This window comes from Rhipicephalus sanguineus, chromosome 3, assembly GCF_013339695.2.
Source record: "Rhipicephalus sanguineus isolate Rsan-2018 chromosome 3, BIME_Rsan_1.4, whole genome shotgun sequence".
NCBI lineage: Eukaryota > Metazoa > Arthropoda > Arachnida > Ixodida > Ixodidae > Rhipicephalus > Rhipicephalus sanguineus.
This window is the reverse complement of record NC_051178.1, coordinates 191,644,997-191,664,457: the sequence shown is the minus strand read 5'-3', so window position 1 is coordinate 191,664,457 and position 19,461 is coordinate 191,644,997. Positions and strand designations below refer to the sequence as shown.

The 19,461-nt window shown below is 46.1% G+C and overlaps 2 protein-coding genes across 6 annotated transcripts in view; both read left to right on the top strand.

The window, feature by feature from the left end:
- LOC119387929 (26S proteasome non-ATPase regulatory subunit 11) overlaps positions 1-12,915 on the top strand; it is a 219,464-nt gene extending 206,549 nt beyond the window's left edge. For all 5 annotated transcript variants that reach the window (XM_049413761.1, XM_049413762.1, XM_037655506.2 and 2 more), the window contains exons 4-10: positions 178-249; positions 2,060-2,117; positions 5,802-6,091; positions 6,904-7,077; positions 7,724-7,885; positions 10,714-10,765; positions 12,620-12,915. In XM_049413761.1, the coding sequence (XP_049269718.1) occupies positions 178-249; positions 2,060-2,117; positions 5,802-6,091; positions 6,904-7,077; positions 7,724-7,885; positions 10,714-10,765; positions 12,620-12,762 (951 nt within the window). In that variant the 3' untranslated portion in view covers positions 12,763-12,915. The remainder of the gene's footprint in view (positions 1-177; positions 250-2,059; positions 2,118-5,801; positions 6,092-6,903; positions 7,078-7,723; positions 7,886-10,713; positions 10,766-12,619) is intronic.
- LOC119387921 (5'-AMP-activated protein kinase subunit gamma-2) overlaps positions 1-19,461 on the top strand; it is a gene marked incomplete in the record, with an annotated part of 450,148 nt that overhangs the window by 136,134 nt on the left and 294,553 nt on the right.

Sequence of the window (19,461 nt, the reverse complement as noted above, 5' to 3'; positions counted from 1 at the left end):
ACCAGTGGTACATATTTGACGAACTGAAGCAAATGCATGTATGGGCGTAGCAGTCGAGGCTTGTGTATTTGTTTAGATAAATACTCAGTAAGGTGCATTTTGAATTCCATGTTTTTTGTCATGTGGAGGGAAAATGGCACTGATGCATTGGGTGACACTGCACTGTCTTTTGTCCAGGTGGAACTGTGCAAGGAATGCATAGACTGGGCTCAGCACGAGAAGAGGACTTTTTTGCGGCAGTCCCTAGAGGTGTGTGGGCTTTTTTTTTTTTTCTTAAAGGTTCCCTCGCAACATTAGGGCATTACAAGTATAACACACAAATCATGCGCTTACACTTGTGTTTGCAATATGTCATACCAAAGTGTGTTTGATATTCATGAAATGAAGTACCTTCGAGTGATTGCACTTATAGGGTGTTCTGCTTTTCGACGTTAAAGTTTTTCTGTCATTTTTCGTTTAGTAAGTATCGTGTGTTGAAGGATAGCCTATAAATATTCAAACGATTGTCACTGCTACATTGATACTTGTTTTGAGGTCTTCATAAATGGTGAAAAAAGCATATTTATTTTTCGTGGTTTACAAATATTTTTTATACAAAAAAAATACTCACTGTGCTGTTAGCAAATAAGAGGAGCTGTTGCGGACGACTATAAATGTTAATTGTCTGATTGCATTCCTCCTCACTGTGTCGTCAGCCAATACACTCTGCAAGTTACAATTGCCTTGCCGTACTTCTTCTGGAAGTAGAATCCAGGTTATATGTTTTGCATGTGGCCGAAAGAACGTATGAAGCGGGAAACGAAAAAAAAATTGAGAGTCATGAAGTGCACACACTTTTATTTCAATGTTTACATTTGAAGAAACTGTGCAGCGTTGCATAGTGAGTTTTCTCGCACCCGACCAGCATGGGGCAATCTTCGAACACACGGCTCCTGCCATGCCGTGTGGCTCTCGCATCGCTTAAGCATACATATCTTCTCAATAAATCTACTGCTGCTGCGGCTGATGAAGACATTGGGTGTGGCACCTTGGGCAGTATTCTCATGAGATCCTACACCAGCAATATCTACACTTTCGCGGTATTATAGGGGGTGCTTTGACATCTCCAAATGATGACATCACTGGCCCGCAGCCTTAGCGTGATTGGCAGAGTGCCTGAGTATTGTGGCTTGTAGGTGGCAGAATACCTTGCTAAAATGAAAGTGATCTCTGAAAGTGACCGGGAATGTGACCTCTGCTCCATTTACTTACTCTTGTCACTGGTGGAAGCATTGGTACAGTCGACCACTATCTCGTCAGCAGATAAAATAGCAGGGATGAGAACAGCGTCTTCCAGAAAAACGTAACCGCCATTTGTGACTCTGTTGGCACCAACAGATGAAGGCATGAAAGAACTCGGCACCCAAAGTGCGCTCCATGACCAGTGCGAAAGCTCACAGAAAGTCCACAGGAAACATGTCTGACAATGATGAGTCCACAGCGTTGCAACAGCTCACTGGGCAACATAAACACATCTCGAAGGCCTTACACGTCTAAGCTGTACGTGCCAAAACCAATTTCAGGCCCAAAGCAGGTCATAGGCACCATCTTCAAATATCAAATATGGACCTATCTCAAAGGCCATGCTTTTGCTGGCAAAAACCAAAAACGACATCGGCGTCGCCCCGCCACTTTGCTTAGCTGATCCATAGACAAGGTGGGTGAAACCATGTGAAAAGTGAACATGGCCGCTGTCCTCTGCTCCATGGCCATTAGGGTCAGCTCAGAGTACCACTTCTCGATGTATCATACAGGAACGGTTCCACACTTGCGACACAATGGCAGTGTATAATGTATGTATAATGGACCCTACAGGAGCTGCACCGAAACTAGCAAAAAACGACATAACAGCCAGGAAAATGCAGCATTCAGGAATGGAATAGTGTAGTGGGGTTCTGCTGTACGTGTTCGCAATTCCTCATTGGTGGAGCATGCTAATTATTGAATTATTGTGGGTATTAGCCTTGGAGAGGTGGTTCAACATTGCTTTTGTGACTGATCCAATGGTATCTTTCTGCAGGCACGGCTCATAGCCCTCTACTATGACACCGGACGTTACACTGAAGCTCTTCAATTAGGTAAGCTGATTGTTGTCTTAGTTTGCTTACTTTTCTTATCATGAAATTGACATTGATGATGGAGCTTTCATACCCTACCTCATTGGTCGTTCTGGACAAAGACACTATACAGTCGAGCCCGACTATATCGAACCCGTTTATATCCAATTATCCCGTATATCGAAAAATTTCTAAACACGGTAAATTTACATTGAGAATATATAGCAAAAGTTACTGTTACATCGAACGAAAATAGCAACGACGACCGATATATCAAACTCCATGTGCCTTAAAAGTGCCCCAGCAAGTTGGCTTTCCCTCGCGGTGGCGGGGAAAACTGCCGGCGCCACCCTAGAAAAAGTGGTTTAGACCCGGTTGTGCACGGGCGAACACCCCCCTGCAAGAACTGATCCTGGCCCGCGCGCAGCGCTTACAGCCAATCAGAGGCCGTCATGCTTTCTCCGAGGCGCGGAGGTGGTAGAAGTGAGCGCCATTTTTTCTTTATGCTTGTGTGCCTGCTGCTGCCTGTTTTCCTCGAGTCCTCATTCAGCGTGGTCCGTGCTGGTGGTGTTGCCTGTTGGTGCTCTGTGAACTTTATTGGCGCGCTGTCGTCATGGCTTGTGCAAAGAGGCAGAATTTGCCGTTCGCCGCGAAGCTTGAAATCATAAATCGGGTCGAGCACGGTGAAAAGAAGTCCGACGTCGCCGCCGCGTACAAAATTCCAAGGAGCACCTTGAGTACTATCCTGAAGAACAAGGCAGACATCAGGGCCAAGTCGGACAAAAGGCTAGGTGCCCGTGGCGCCTGACGTGTGCACACTGCTGTGTACGAAGATGTTGAAGCGGCCGTTTACAAATGGTTTGTGGACTTTCGGTCGCGAAACATCCCGGTGTCCGGCCCTGTGATCGAGCAGAAAGCCAAGGACCTTGCTTCCCTGCTTGGCAGGAATGATTTCCAAGGCGGTTCAGGCTGGCTCCAACGGTTCAAAGAACAGCACGACATCGTTGGCAAAGCTGTTACAGGTGAAAGCAGAGCGGCGGACCTGGACAGCGTAGACAAATGGCTAGAGGAAAACTGGCGAGATATCGCAGCAAGATATCAAGCCCAAGATATCTTCAATGCGGATGAAACCGCTCTATTTTGGCAAATGTTGCCAAGCAAGACACTTGCGTGTTGCGGCGGCAAGGCAAACAAAGCTCGTGTGTCCGTGCTGTTGGCAGCTAATTTAGACGGATCGAAAAAGCTTCGGCCTCTGGTTATCGGGAAAAGCACGGCACTGCGGTGTTTTCGAAATGCGCTGTCGCTTCCAGTTACCTACCGAGCAAACTCAAAAGCGTGGATGACCGGGGAGCTTTTCGGCAGGTGGCTATCGTCGTGGAATGATGATTTGGTAGGCGAAAATCGCAAGATGTGCCTGCTCCTGGACAATTGTTCATCGCACCACTGCAGTACGACCTTCAGCAACATTGAGCTGCGTTTTTTGCCCCCAAACACTACGTCTGTACTGCAACCACTGGATCAAGGCGTTATAGGCGCACTGAAAGCCGGCTGTTGGAAGCACCTGGTGGAGAGGCTGCTGCAGAACCTTCGTGTCGGCAGGGAGCTTAAGATCGACTTGCTCGGAGCTCTTTCTATGTTGAGTAGAGCGTGGGCAGATATCACGAAGGAGACGATCCAGAACTGCTTTAGGCATGCCGGCTTCCGCATGCCTGGTGATGACACCCCAAATTCTGATGACAGCGCTGAAGACACCGCAGGTGTTTCCGCCGACGTTTGGAGCGAGCTGGCAGAGTTCCCGGGAGCTATCGACATTCGACGAGTTCGTCAGTGCGGACGATGATGTCGCCATCATGGGTGAGCTACAAGATGAGGACTATGTTGCAGACGTCGTGCCGACCACGAGCCAAAGCGACAGCAATAAGGAAATTGATGATTGCCCATTGCCTACATCCTCCGAAGTGATTAGTGCACTTGCGTTGGTCGGGTGCTATTGCGTGAATGTGGAAGGTTGCGGCCTCAGCTGCTCCGACTCGTTGAACAACGTGGAGGCGTGCGTGCTGTCGCAGGCAGCGATGTCGTTGACACAGAAGAAAATCCAGGACTATTTTGTTCCAAAGTAGGGCACACAAGTAAGCCACCATATTAATAAAGTACTTTTCTTATTGTTATGTGCCTTTGTGTCAAAATCCTATAGCGGGCCTATATCGAATTATGCCGTATATCGAACTAATAAACGTTTTTTGGCGAGTTCGATATACACCCGGGTTTGACTGTACTACCATGCTCACCTAAAATAGTTGCAACCGTATCCAGAAAGCAGATGCATGCAGAGGTGCGGGAGCAAGAGGTGGGCAGAAGATTTAAAGGAATGGCATGCTGCTACGTGAAGCTGAGTTGAAAATGGCGCTTGACGGTCCAGGTACGACTGCACAACAGTCGGCCTGTTTTTGAGCTGCACTGTTTGGCACAAATGCAACCATAAGCCAAGTGTGGTCGGTGAGACTCCTTGCCTACAATCTACAATGCTTGCTCCACAGCAGGCCAGCCTACACTTCGAGCTGCCATACTCCTGCTTGCGGAATGCCACCTTGGATGGTGGACGGGGGGGGGCTCCGAGGCCAGACAGCCGCATTCCCTAGCTGGAGTGGGGGTTGTAGGAGTATACATTGACCCCCCCGACTTTGAACTACTGAAAATTAAAAAAAAAAGTACATAGAATAGTTAAATTATGAGAAGGTGCCTTTACCATGAAACAAACGCAATTTCAAATGGTGCACAGTGAAAATGCCATTTAATTACACGTGTTTACATGCAAGTTCCACATGGCAGCAAGCCAGAATATGGGCTCAAGCATTATCTCGTAAAACGTAGCAACCGTCATGACATTTGTAATTTGGATGCACTCTGAGGTCACTGGTAGCAATCATGACGCGAGCGCAGCTCCCGGATAAGCTCTGCAGCCTTCATCTCCAGCTCTAAATACGCTGTGGTCTGGGAGCGAAACAAAGTTTTCTTCTGAGTGCTGCATGTCGTGATGTGATCCTTCAGCGTCGGCTAGTAGCGAATGTTTCTGTGGTGCACTCAATCTGCCCGCTGATTGTAGCCGTATGTGCTGCTGTAACTGGAGCAGCTGCCATTGCGGAAAGCAGCAGAGAGTATCCGGCGAGACGGAACAACGACAACACCCGTGCAAAGATAAAATTTCAGTTATTGTTTGTTACTCACAGCTCTCGCGCACATTTGCCTGCACTAGCATCCGAACGCATCTTTCATACACTTCAGACTTGCAGTGTGTCATCAAATTTCTACATGCCTTCGCAAACTCGATCGGCGTTTTCTCTGTTTGCACTGGTCAAGGACAAGAAAAAATGCAGCTGAGAGCCCAAATAGATTGACAAGACAACAACAAAAACTCAAAATTAGGCCGCCCACGGCACAAGGCTCGTAGTAAACAAAGCGATGCCAGTGATTGTGATGGCACCAGTTGACTTCAGTTGCCCATAGTGGCCATACTTCCGAATTTTTTCTGCCACTGACTAGTATATAAGACGGGAGTCAACTTTTTATTGTGGTTTTAAAAAAATTCGACCTATATTCCGGTTTTTATGGTAATACATATTGACATGCCAGTTGAGTTACTGAAAGGGGTGCACATCGCTTACAGAGCAAATCGGAATGGCGTGTAAGGTATTGCTTTGAATGCAGGGAGCAGCTTGTTAAAGGAGCTGAAGAAGCTGGATGACAAGAACCTGCTTGTGGAAGTACAGCTGCTCGAGAGCAAGGTGTACCACGCCCTGAGCAACCTGCCCAAGGCGCGTGCTGCCCTGACCAGTGCCCGCACAACAGCCAACGCCATCTACTGTCCCCCCAAGTTGCAGGCAGCCCTCGACCTGCAGAGTGGTGTGCTGCACGCTGCTGATGAACGGGATTTCAAGACAGCTTTCTCCTACTTCTACGAAGCATTTGAGTGCTATGACTCGGTTGACTCCCCCAAGGCAAGTTGGCAAATGCAGGCGAGCTCGTCATGACGTTTATAACGACCTGTCATGGGTTCTACTCCTTCAACTGTGTTCAGGTGCCGACAGAATGCAAGGACGCTTGTGTACTGTGCATTGGGTGCAGAGAACCTAGCTGGTCAAAATGAATCCAGAGTCTCGCCTATGGCATTTTTAACCATGACAAAGAATGGAAGCTTGTGAGATGATATCGAGTTGAGTAATAGTGTGTCACTTTTGACGAGCTTTGATGAGTGTCAGTGGATGCCAGTAGGTGCAGCTGGAAGCGACTGTGAATGCCTGTGTGTAGGAGCATGTATGAATGCATGTGACTGTTAATTAGTCAGTTATAATGATCCACTCATGAAAGATACCTGAGGCTTTAATTATAATGGTAGTGTGCTTAATAACAAGCTGAGGCTTTGCTCTGCAAGATGGTGGACAGCTCCGGTAATTGGCAAGCAGTTCCATACATGTGCGCACTAGGGGTGAGTGAGGGTGGAGGTGCAAATTTGTTCAAACTTTATTTATTTGCAAGCAGCTCATAGCTCACGCATCTCATTTGAAATGATGACCAAGAGCCCTCTAAAGGAGAGGGTGCACTTCGATTTTTCTTGCAGAATGTTGTCGTCGAGTGTCACAAAATTGAAGTTCAAGAGGTGGGCAGTTATGGGTGGATAGTCGTAAGGGTGAGGAATCGGCTGGAATGGTGGGCGGTGAAACCTCAGCCACCCACTGTGGGGAGAACCCTAGTGCCTGCCTGTGGGCAGTTCATACTGTCTTGCAACAGCATGTGCTTGCTTTTTGTACAGGCCCTCATAGCACTCAAGTACATGCTGTTGTCCAAGATCATGCTCAACCTGCCAGAAGACGTGCAGTCAATTGTCATGGGCAAGTTGGCGCTGCGGTACGCGGGTCCCCAAGTGGAAGCTATGAAGAGTGTTGCCAAGGCCAGCCATCGCCGCTCACTCGCCGAGTTCCAGGAGGTATGTAAATGGTCTCTCCTGTAGAGTATTGGCACAGCACTGCACGTTGCTGTTAAAATTGAAGATTAAGCCTCACATCTGTAAATTCCTGTGTGGTCGTAAGATGGGATCACCCAGCCATTGGTGTGTCATTCTCGTCACCAGCGCTGATAAAGTTGTCTTTTGTCTCTTCGATTTGTGACGTTATGACTTATACAGATCTCGAGACTCTAATAGAATCATCCCATGTTGTGCTCATCTAAAAGTATGCATTAGCGACGTACCATATTTACAGTAGACTCTCACTAAATTGAAATTTCTTGAATGAATGGAAGAACCTCCTCTTATATGACTGGTTTTGTACTTGGACTCTGGATCCCTGTTCACCTCTCAGTAAACGGAACTCCTGCTAAATTGAACATATTTTTCTGGTCCCTTCAGGTTCTGTTTAACGAGAGTCTACTGTACTTGCATAATGATTGCGCTTTTTTCTCTAAAAACTGACACCGACTTGGGGGTGCAATCGCTACAATGAGCAAAATTTTCAAAAGAATGCAGTGAAATCTTGGTAAAACAAACTTCAGGGGACCATGGCCAACTGTTTGTTATTCTAACAGATCCCTATAGTGAAAGCTTTTAAGTTAACCTTTCTTGCATTTCTGTACAGGCACTGAAGAAGTATGAGCACGAGCTGGTGGATGACCCCATAATACAGGCACACCTAGACACCCTCTACGACAGCATGCTGGAGCAGAACTTGTGCCGAATTGTAGAGCCGTACTCACGTGTCCAGGTTACCCACATTGCCGACACCATCAAGCTTCCCATGGTGAGTGGACTCCATAAACAGTCATAAGTTACCTTAGCCACCCTCGGTGCTTACCCTGTCTGCTTTGTTTCTGCGCCCGGGAAGTTTCTACTCCTTACCAAGGGTTTGCGTGTTGCTCGAGGTAGTGAAAAATGGGCAACAATGTCAATGGCCCTGAGCAATACTGGCAGCCATTAACAGTATGTTATGTGCCGCAGCTGGAAGCTTAACATATCTTTCTAAAATTTTATGGTGTGTTGTGTGCGGTTGTTTTGCTATCAAGTTATACTACCTTTTCTACTTGGCAAAAAATGCTGTTGAAGCTAGTACATAATTGCAGTACACTCCCGTCAAGATGTACTCGAAAGGATCGTGAAAACATGTTCCTTTTATCCAGAAGTCCACAATTTAGAGCTTGTTTGCACGGATTTAAGTTCTGCTATAACATGAACTTGTGAGATTTTTCCTCCTCTTCCCCTTGTTTTGTGTTTCAAAGTATTGGCAGGCTCGACTGCCTGGAAAGCGAGCTGTACGAAAGTCCCGAACCTTTGATATGCCAATTGAAATGGACAACCATGTGTGTCTACATGTATATGCATTGACCTATGAAGTGAAGGGTGCAGTGAAGAGAACAGTGGTGGTGCTACAGTGTGCACATATGGGTTTGCGACTGTCTCGGCGTGTATCTCTAGCCCCTCAAGCAGTGTACAGTAAAAGCTCGTTAATTCGGATTTCTAGGGACCGGAAAAAATGTCCGAATTAACCGAATGTCCGAATTATCGAATGGTCGAAATAAACACAATAAATGCAAGAGTTTTTTCAACATACCTTTACTTAACAAATTAATCGCGGATGCTTGTCTGTTTTCGAGCAGAAATTCGCGCGGACACAATTTTTCTGAGCCCTTCAAGGTGCTCAGCAGCTCGCATGCTGTCTGCAGTGCCAAAACAAAATTCTTTAAGGACGATTCGTCGCCATGCATCACTTCCTTGACGATTTGCTCATCAGTCAGAGAGCCGGCGGTGGCAACGCCATCAATGCCGATATAATCGTCGAGTGTCACTGCATCAGGCATAACACTTCCGAAGTCCTGCCCGTCATCGGCACCGTCGTTCAGCGACACTGCGGCCAGCGGCATCGCTGGAGTCGGGCACAACAAAGCCACTGTGCCTGAAACAGTCCTTGGCCTCGTAGTTGGGCATCTTCGCCGGCGTTGTCATCGGCGGACAGTGCGTTCACACGAGAAGTCAGCACAAAAGCACTAGCAACGATCAAGCTAAAGGAGCCGTACTGAATTGTTCCTCGATAAAACGGCGTTCAACGATGCAGCACACCAACGGGATCAAAGCAACAAAAATGACACCACGCCAAACCCACACGCTATCACGCGCGAAGAAAAGGCGTTCAACCAGTGTCAGCCAAGCCGATAATTGTTCCGAATGTTTCTTTTTTCGTTTTCGAGCCTCGCCAGCGGCCCGAAAGTCGCCGAATTATCCGATTTGCGGTCAAATCTGTCCGAAATAACGAGCGCCCAGTCTCATAGAGTGATGCATATATTTACAGGGACCAGATGACGTGTCCGAATTAACCGATTTTCCGAATTAACGAGCTTTTACTGTACCATGGTTCCATCTGAATGTTTCTATTCATAATGGGGAGCACAATTCACACTTTTGCATGTGTGCTAAAAAGTAGTCTCTGTGTTCTGAAGCATTCCCTTTTACAGCGAAAGCTGTTATGAGATCGTTTCTCCGGCCGTTTTTGGCGCCGTAGTTGTCCGCCGCCGCCGCCGCCGGTGTCCGTAACCAGTATCGCTCGAAATAAGAAAAAAAACTAAATAAGAAAAAAATTCCAGGATGGAACGAGGTTCGAACCTGGGCCCTCTGTGTGGGAGCCCAGTATTCAACCTCTGAGCCATGCCGGTGCTTGAAACTGCATTGCAAAAAGGTCCTATACAGGCTTCATGTCGGGAAGGAACCACATTAGCATATGCAATATAGCGTGGTAGAAGATTAAAATAAGCACCAAGCGTCGCACAACGCGAATTCTGTAACCAGGCGTCAAACAATTGCTAATTGCGCAACGAGTAGGTTGTTGAATGCTTCCAACCCATTACAAAAGGGCTCTGCCATAATTCTTCATCGTCATCAGGCGCAGAATCAACAAAGTGCGCATAATCCCTTACATGCGTTTAGCAGGTACCAACGCTCTCTGTAGAATGACGAAAAATGGCACAGTGCCTGCTGCCCTACTTCTAAAAAAATACAATTATTTATAGCGTAGTGGGTTCCTCGCAAGTGCACTTGTATTGGTTGCCAAGGAAGCCCATAAGCGCATGATCCACTTCCTCGGGGTCTCAGTAAGATTACAATGATTTATAGCGTAGTGGGTTCCTCGCAAGTGCACTTGTATTGGTTGCCAAGGAAGCTCATAAGCGCATGATCCATTACCTCGGGGTCTCAATAAAGTTCTTCGCCCCCCCCCCGTCTCTCTTCCACGTCAACGTATACAGCATGACGGGATTTGTGGCGTAGTGGGTACCTTTCTAGTGTACTTGTATTGTAGCCCCAAGAGAGCTTAACGGGCTCTAGAAACGCCGCTCTTCCAGCTTTCGCTGTGACTGTGCTGCGGTTTCAGCGCAGGCCTGGCGTTTTTTTAAGCACATAGCCTCTAAGATTTGTGTGCCATGTGGCACTTGTCTCTTGTGTATGCTATAGCTTACCTTGCACACTAGGGCATTAACCACGGTATTCTGCACAAGTGGACAACCTGAGATGTTTATTTTTTGCTGAGCACTGTTATGCTTCATCAGAGCTGGATGGCAACCTGATACTTTCTTTGTTCCACAGGATAAGGTGGAGAAGAAACTGTCCCAGATGATCTTGGACAAGAAGTTCAGCGGTAAGATCACTTTTCGAGCACTGACAATGGCAAGGAAATGGCCATGTCACGCGTGGGGTTTCTAAATATGAAGCTTCATAAGTTTTGTTGTAGGAAAGCTACAACTGTAAATGTACTCTCATTGAACTCTTTGATATCTGTAAAATCCATTGACATTTAATTTGGCAGCATCCGTGCAGCCACTTCAATATGTGACCAAACAATGTTTTCATTAATAACTCATTTTAAAATAATGGTGTTATACTTGAGATCGGCACATGAAAATATGTAATCACTGAAGTTTTCATCATCCTAGCTTAAATAATATAAACTTGCCCCCTTAAGGATGCACTGATGATTTCAAAGTGCAAAATCTGCCTCTTCAGATCAGAGAAAGCATTACATTCATTGTGGCATCTGTGAGTATAACATCCGGTATGCTTGTGTTCTCTTCTGTGTGAAAAACAACCATAAACTACCTACCTTTTCGTTGCTTTTATTGCTGCTTAATGGTTTTTCCTAGAACTGCTTGAATCCATACTGTGCAAGAGCATCTTGGTTACCTTAAAGGGGTCATGAAACACTTTTCCAAATAATGATCTAATGACATCAGTATCGGAGTTTACTGCCTCCCGAATCGATTGCCGCAAGAAGTTCTCGAATCCGTCAAGAATGAGCGGAGTTACGGGGTTTGGCACACGCTCTCAGCGCTTTCTCTCTTTTCTCGTGCCGACGAGTGCACTAGAAGCTAGATGGGGAGGGATGGCACGGGGGAAAGAAGTTACGTCAGCGGGAGTCATGAAACGCGATCACTCTCCCGTTGTGATTCGCGTGCGCGAGTGCGGCTACCGTGTAAATTTAGCAGACTGAGGAGTGCGGCGCGGGCAAGTGGCGGCAACCCGTGGCAAGAAGCGCATCTCATCCGGCTATCAGCCAATAAGCATGCTGTATCTGCTGCGACGTAAACTGGCAGATCCGAGACGTCAACGTGCAGACGCCCCGCCCACCGACGAGAGTGAGAACCGGCCTCTGTTTGAAAAGAGGGCGCCTGAGGAAACGGCAACTTCGCGCTCCGCTTGTGGCCTTTACGCGGCGCGCACGACTGTAATATTTTGCAGAGCAGCTCATAGCCGTGTCAGCTTTCCGCAGGATGTGTTTTTTCAAGCCCAAGGGGTGCTTCATGACCTCTTTAAAGGGGTACTGACACGAATATTTTCAGTTGTCGTTTTTTTGCGTCAAATGAAAGGTCAAGCCCTCAAGAGCCTAGAAAAGGTAGTGCTAAGCGCGAGTGCGCCCTAAAAAAGTAATTACAGCATGTTTTTAAAAGCTAGTTTCGGTTCCTACTGTACCCTGACGTCACAACACGATATGAGCTTCTCGTCGCGTGCTGGCACTATATATAGTGACGTTCCATGGCCGCTTCGCACCGTGGCTCCGTTGGTGACGCACAAGCGGCCATTTTGGAAGTTTTGATGATGTACAAGCGGCCATCTTGGAAGTTTTGGTAGCTAACGTCATCACAACTAGCCAGACTGCTGCGTGAAGTCACCAGAATTTGTACTTTAGCCTTACGTCAAGCTAGTGTGGATGTCAGTAGGTGCACCATGGAAAAATTGACTTTAATATCAAATTAAAATATCTTATCAGCATTTGCTGAGCTTCACACTTGCTCAGAGTCGTCTGCAGACAGGAGAGTTGTATGGCAGAGTAAACTCACCTACGAAAAAAAGTGTCAGTACCCCTTTAAAGCTGGGAGCACTTGTGTTATGGCACAGGAAGTGACAACCATGTTAGGTGAATGTTTTACACCTGTTTGGACTGTAAAAGTTTAGCTTGTTTTCCACATCGTATGACTACTCGTTTCCTTCTTTTTAGGGATCCTCGATCAAGGGGATGGTGCGCTGATCATCTTTGAAAACACCACTGTGGACAAGACCTACGAGGCAGCGCTGGAGACAATCCAGAGTATGGGTCGTGTGGTGGACTCCTTGTACCAGAAAGCCAAGAAGCTGTCCTAGGAGTTGGTGCCTCTTTCTTGCCCCTCCCCTGCGTTCGCCCACCCCCCCTTCTCCCTTTTTTTTATAGCCGCGCCTCCTGGTCCAATGTCGCAACCCTGCCCTCTGTACATAACACCTCGCCAAGTTTACCTTCGTCCCGTCTGGCTCCTTTTTGGAAGGATGTAAATCCATTCGCAAGGAATGAGAGAGAGAGAAGAAGAAAATAAAGCAAAGTCTCCGAAAAGGATTGTTGTTTGTTGCAATGTCTTATTTGGTTGCGATTTCCAAGGCTGGAACTGTGGTAACGGTGCAGTGACATTTGAGTAAGAGAACTTGCACAAAGGCAAATGATTACAATGTCTAGGGTTCACGCTTGGCCAGCCTTATGCTGGCGCAACCGCTTTTTTTTTTTTCACCGTGCCAATTTGATCTTCGCATAGCATGCGATTTGCTGGTTAGAATCGCAAGCACTCTTGTTGGGCATTCATCCAAGTGGGCATCTAAGCTGCCGCAAAAAGAATTGATGTTTTCCTAACTGGTTTATAGTGTACAAAACACCTGGAGTTGTCACTAAGGCTTCACTTGTTGATGTGTTTGTATGTAGTTAATGTGCCTTACAAATAGAGTAATAGTAACTGGTCATTTAAGAGGGGGGGTGCAAAGTCAGCCCCACACATTGACATAATAGGGAAGGGGGAGCGCAATGTCAGCTGCATACATTAACATAACTGGGAGGGGGGGGTGCTGCTACGAACCTCCCCCCCCCCCTTAAGGGGAACCCTGCGCACGCTTATGTTTGTATAGGATAAGTGCTTCTCTGTTCAAGAAGTACAGGCAAAGGAATAGGCACTGTTTGCACACCGGGCACCTCACACCCGCACTTGTCCCGTACTGTGGATTTACAGCGAAGGTATTCTAGTACACTGCAGCGAAGGTGTATGACTCGGATTCCGGGATTCCGAAAAGTGGCCATCTATTGAAATTACACATACAGGGTTAAATTACTTTACATGAAAAGATTCCTGGCTATTGTTCTAGAAAGTTTTGTTTGATGATGCATACGTAAATAGGAAGGAGGGTTCCGAAATATGTGGGGCTGTATTTGGCAATGAAGTTTGAAAAACCCGCCACATTTCGGATGCCACCTACATTGACCTACATGGCAGCTACATGGCACCTACTTTGGTAAAAAAAAAAAAAAAAGCAATTTTAGATGCTATTTTGATTACAATTTAATATTTTATTACTGCAAGCTGTTTGATCCTCTTAATTTTTTTAATTAATTGGGGAGTATTAGCGTTCGTTACTTCCTTTGTTGCGCATACTTGCAAAACAAGGCGCAAAACAAAACTGTGCAAGTTTAGACATGCTACACTATCATCATCGATGGCATAGGCGTTTTGTGACGTAATTTTGTTTAGGCCAATGAGAGCAGAGGTTTTGGTCACGAGGGCTAACGTGCGGCCCGTTTTCGTGATTTGAAGAAACTGGCGGAAAACACAGAGCAAGAAAGGTGAAGATAATCAGGTAGCGTAATTAATTTTGCCATGGTGACTGCATTTCGTTTTCGTTAGCATTAGGTAAGACTGGGACCACAACCTGACTATCGCGACTTGCTCGCAATAGTTCGCCGCGAGCCTAATCGGTGTCGGTTGTTTCACAAACCGCTGAGCCTAGCCACGATATGAACATTTTCTAGAAGCTCGCTCCATCTGACGTAATTACGTTACTGCCACTGGTAATTGGCACTGTGCCGCATGCACTTTATGTTGTCTAGTGATTTAGTTGCCTTTATCCTTTCTGCAGCACCTTCCTGGGTGAAGTGCCCGGACATTTTCGGGAAGAACACAATGTCGGAAATGGATGCTACCCACTACAGCTTTTACGTCGACGAAACCGATGAGAGCATTGTGATTAATGAGGAAAAGCTGAAAGCATCTGGACTTCCATACATCCGCCGATACCGTACAAAAAGCTGTAACAGCAGTACGGCCAGTAGCGCGACGCCTGAAGCTAATCGTCTCAACGGGTCTGTGGACGATTCGCTGCTCGCAACAGGGGTGTCGGCACGCGGCAGTGGTTCTTCGGCTGACCATTGTATCGATGGTTTCAATAACTTAAGGCTTTGCAACTTCGATCATGACAAGGAAAACAGAGAGCCTTCGCAGCCGGAACTGCAAGCAGTCCGTGAGAACTGCAAGCAATCCGTGAGCCAGAGCGAAAGTACGGACGCCTGCGCCGATCCCGAAGAAGATATTCTGGCACCATATTTCAAGCCACATCAATGTCAGCCAGCGATAGTTAAAGAAGCTATGGAAGAACGAAGTAAGCAGAATGCTAGCGAAGTGCAGCTAGGCGATGAGGACAACAGTTTAGTGAGGACTGCACCTCTCGCCATGTCCACACCGCGCCCTTCTAAAGCTTCGGCGCAAAACTTGCCGTACCGGCTTTCAGGGGCCAATGCAGAGACAGCGGAAGTCATCATTCTGCCAAATGCCGCAACAGAAATACAAGAAAACCTTTGCAGTGAAGACCCTGTGAGACAGCGCCTGTCGTTTGGCTCCGACGGCAAAGCAGAACATACGTTTGATAATGAACTATTTTGTAGTGGTGTCAAACCATTGCCTTCTCCTAGTCACGTTGAAACTGAGCAAAAGCCTGTGGCACATGTGCCCACTGAGATCCAAACGTGTGATAAGAGCTTCATTGTTCTACGAGAACCCGCTCAGGAGAAGGTTCAGGCCGCAGCAGCTGTTGCATCGCCCCTCAGCAATGACAACGAACTGCAAAGCTCGGCAGTGACCACTGTATCTCATTTCGTAGAACATACTTCAAAGACATCGGATTATGTTTCTGGAGAACATTTCGAACAAGATGGCTCTGTAGTCGCAAGTCTTGTCACAAGCCTTGTCACAAAGCCCGAGTGCTTGCCCATGGTTCAAAGTGGTGTTGAGATGGCCTGTCAGACATCTTTCTGCTTCGGTAATGTCCCTGCCACAAGCGCTGCCTGCGTGACACCAGTAAAGCACTTTGCCGCTCGCAACTCTCCTCAAAAGGGAGCTGGAAGTGCGCCTGCCAAGCCATTCTTAAACCGCCGAGAGGGCAATCTGGTGGGAACTGTCCGAGGCCGCTGTCGCACTCCTTCGAACATACCGTTTCGGAACTGGAATTCACCCACAGCTTCCACCAAGCACCGTGAGACTGTGTTCAAAGTGCCCACACCCATATCTGGAAAGACTCCCGGTAGAGTTCCAGTGATGGCTCCACGGAAATCTCCAGTCAAGAGTCCACTACATGTCGACCAAGTTCAGGCCCGCGATGGCACCCCACGAAGTGTTGGGAAGGGCGCACGGTCACCCTGGTCAGTCGTCAGCCCTGTTGCTAGGGTAAGACAACTATTCACCTAACACAACATTGGGCAATACAGCAGAGAGCAAATCACTGTGGAAAGAGAAAACAAACAATGCAATTGTAGGTTGCCGGCACCTTCCCATTTACTGTCACTAAAATTCAGCACTAAATGGCTAAATCCAATGGACCAGTCAGAGATAGCTTGCACTAAGGTAATCTTGGTTAAAATTTTGGAGGACGAAAAGCTTCAAAGCTGTACTTTAGCCAAACCTGCTGACCTCTAGCTTGTCTTTTAGCGCTATGAAATCAATGTTTGTCTCGTGATGTCCACAGTGTCTCATGCAAGCGATCTGTAATAAAGACTATTGCCCCTGGTTGCGCTATTTCACTGCCTAGAAGCAACTTTTTTTTCTTTTTTTGAATAGTGAATACCAGGACCAATTTATCGTAGTTCTCCCTAACGCTCTGTAGTCTGTTTTCTTTAGTAGTTAATTCACTGAAGTAGCCGCAGAGCACAGACAAATGCTGCAGCAAATCAGTTAGCCTTTTTTTTTTTTTTCAGAATGTGATAAATTTAAGATGTAAAGAATAGTGGATTGGGGTATATTTGGTATATAGTGCAAAAGACTTAGACGAGAAGTATACACGACATGGTCCTGCAGTTTTGTGTACTCTCTTCATGTTTATTTCTTGCGCTGTAGTAATAATGCAGAATTTGATGCTATTGTTGTCTGCGTTTAGTGCTCACACACTGTTGTCTTTCTTGCTTCAGTACATACATGAGAACCCAGCACCACCACTCATCCAGATTGTGAGGCCCAGAAAGTCTCCATCAGCAAAAGTAAGACAAGCAACGTTTCTTGCCCTTTTTACCAACTTTGCAGCATGGTCCCTTTCAATCCTTTCTTTTTCTTCATGTTTTGAAGAACTGTTGGTTAAATGCAGTGCTTTACTAATTATTGGTTGGTGGATATTGCAAGTGACAAGTGTTGCAAGCCAGATGTGCCATTGTAAAAATGTGCTTCCTAATGCACGAAGCTGAAATGCCAAGTACTCTTACATGGCCTAGATTTCACGTGTCCATGAATGTGCCTTTGGCAGAATGGATGCATCGACGATCATCACTATCTGATATTTTGAATTGTCACTAGACAACTGACTCAATTTCGTCTATGCACTGTCTCACCTTTACACGCACCATGTTCCTTCAGAGGTGCTCTCTAGTTGCCACCTACCAAGAACATTGCACACGAAATTTAAGTAGGCAACAGCTGCAAGCGTTGTGCATTTCAGCAAGTTTTCCATTTCAATGTAATGAAACAGAAATTACTTAGTCACATTTTGTTTGTTCGTAGCAGAAAATTAATGTATGTTTGACTGCTATAGTGTAAACACAAACCACCTTTTAATAATAATAATATCTGGGGTTTAACGTCCCAAAACCACGCTATGATTATGAGAGACGCCGTAGTGGAGGGCTCCGGAAATTTTGACCACCTGGGGTTCTTTAACGTGCACCTAAATCTAAGTACACGGGCCTCAAACATTTTCGCCTTCATCGAAAATGCAGCCGCCGCGGCCGGGATTCGATCCCGCGACCTTCGGGTCAGCAGTCGAGCGCCATAACCACTAGACCACCGAGGCGGGGCACAAACAAACCACCTTTTAATGAATTTGTGAAGATTTGCCTGTGACAGATAGCAGAGTTAAGAAAAAGCAAGTAATGATGCCTCCATGAAGTTCATTCATCACAGTAAGAGTTAAGCTGCTTGCTGGTAGAAAAAAAGTGAAATCTCATGTCATTTGGCTGTGGACGCGTTTTGTGAAAGGGCATTATTAACGGCGGCTGCATCATGGTGGAGCTTGATTTCAGCATACCCTTTTGATGAAGTCTGGTGGTATCGTCACAAGAGATATAGGGATGAACAAAATTCGAGGCTGTAGCTTGTGCTGAATGAGTTCTCCTTGCACCTTTTCGGTGCATACACATCCCTCTTCATGAGAGAGGTGACATCACAGCCCCTAGTTCTATTTTTCTTTCTGCAGACGTTGTTAGTCACTTCTGTAGTATTTCTTTCGCATTCATTTCCTATTTACTGAAACTACTGCATGCCCTGTGTCTACACCTCAAGTATACTGCATTCCAATATCGTCTCACTGAAGTAAGCACTGCTAAGCTCACCAGTGTGTTTCCCCTTTCAGACCTTGACAACAGCAACCTCGCCTGTTCACTCAACAGCCCCATCAGCATCTCCACGTACTGTACCTCTGCCAGACAAACGGTACCAAACGTCAAACATGGGAATCCTTCACAGGGTATGTCTTTGTTTGCACTGTGTTTTCTTCTACTACAAGGGAGGAAGTAATGCCAAATGACCTAGTCTTTTTACTTACTTGAAATGTGCAATTCCAAGGGAGAATTAACTTTTTGGGTGTTCTTATGGAGCAAATACACTCAAACTTCGATATAACAAACATGGATATAACGAATTATCGGTTATAACGAAGTAAACGGAGAATAGTCTTGTAATAGATACAGTGGTAAAAATAAACATTTATAACGAATTTTCAGATATAATGAAGTTATTTTCGTGGCAGATGTGGCTTTGTTATAATGAGATTTGAGTGTAGTGTGAACTTGCATCAGGGTGATTATTAGTGGAGAGTGTGAGCTAGATTGGGCATGTATTACTGCAAACAGCTTAAAGTTTTCATAAGGTAGAGCTGCAAGAGAAAGCCTATGCTGAGAACTTTGCCGCATCATTTGTTAAGACCATGGTTGAAATCGTGTTCAAGGAGCCTTTGCAGTGAAGACCCCGTGAGACCCTATAATCAAATTTTATTGGTGTAATGGGAAGGCTAGCCTCAGAGACTCACCCAAGGTCTTTCTGCGCTTGCATGCTGAACTGAACCCAATTGTAACTGCATTCTATTGCAGTTTGAGAGCAAACACGCACAAGCTCAGGTTAGAGAATCCGTTGCTAAACCATCAAAATCGGCTGCCAGAAGAGCTGTGCTCCAGCAGTGAGCAATAGCGGAGCTTCTGACCTTGTTATAAATGTCATCTTTAATTGTTCAGACAAGACAGAAGTTCAGATGCAAAGTGATGTGGAACCGTTAAACAGAAAATGCATTGCGTTAAAGGATTCTTTTATTATGTGCTTCATTTCCACATTTCATGTGCACAATCGATATTTTTAACAGCATAAATGTACACCTTGAGATTGAAGCATATGGAGCTGGTCCTTGTGTAAATGTTGGCTGTCCAGCTTGCAATTCCCTCTGATGGAAATTACTACTTAGACACTATACAACTTATAACCTTGTTTTAGTAGTTAATGTAGTGCCTGTGCATAAATTGCACACAGT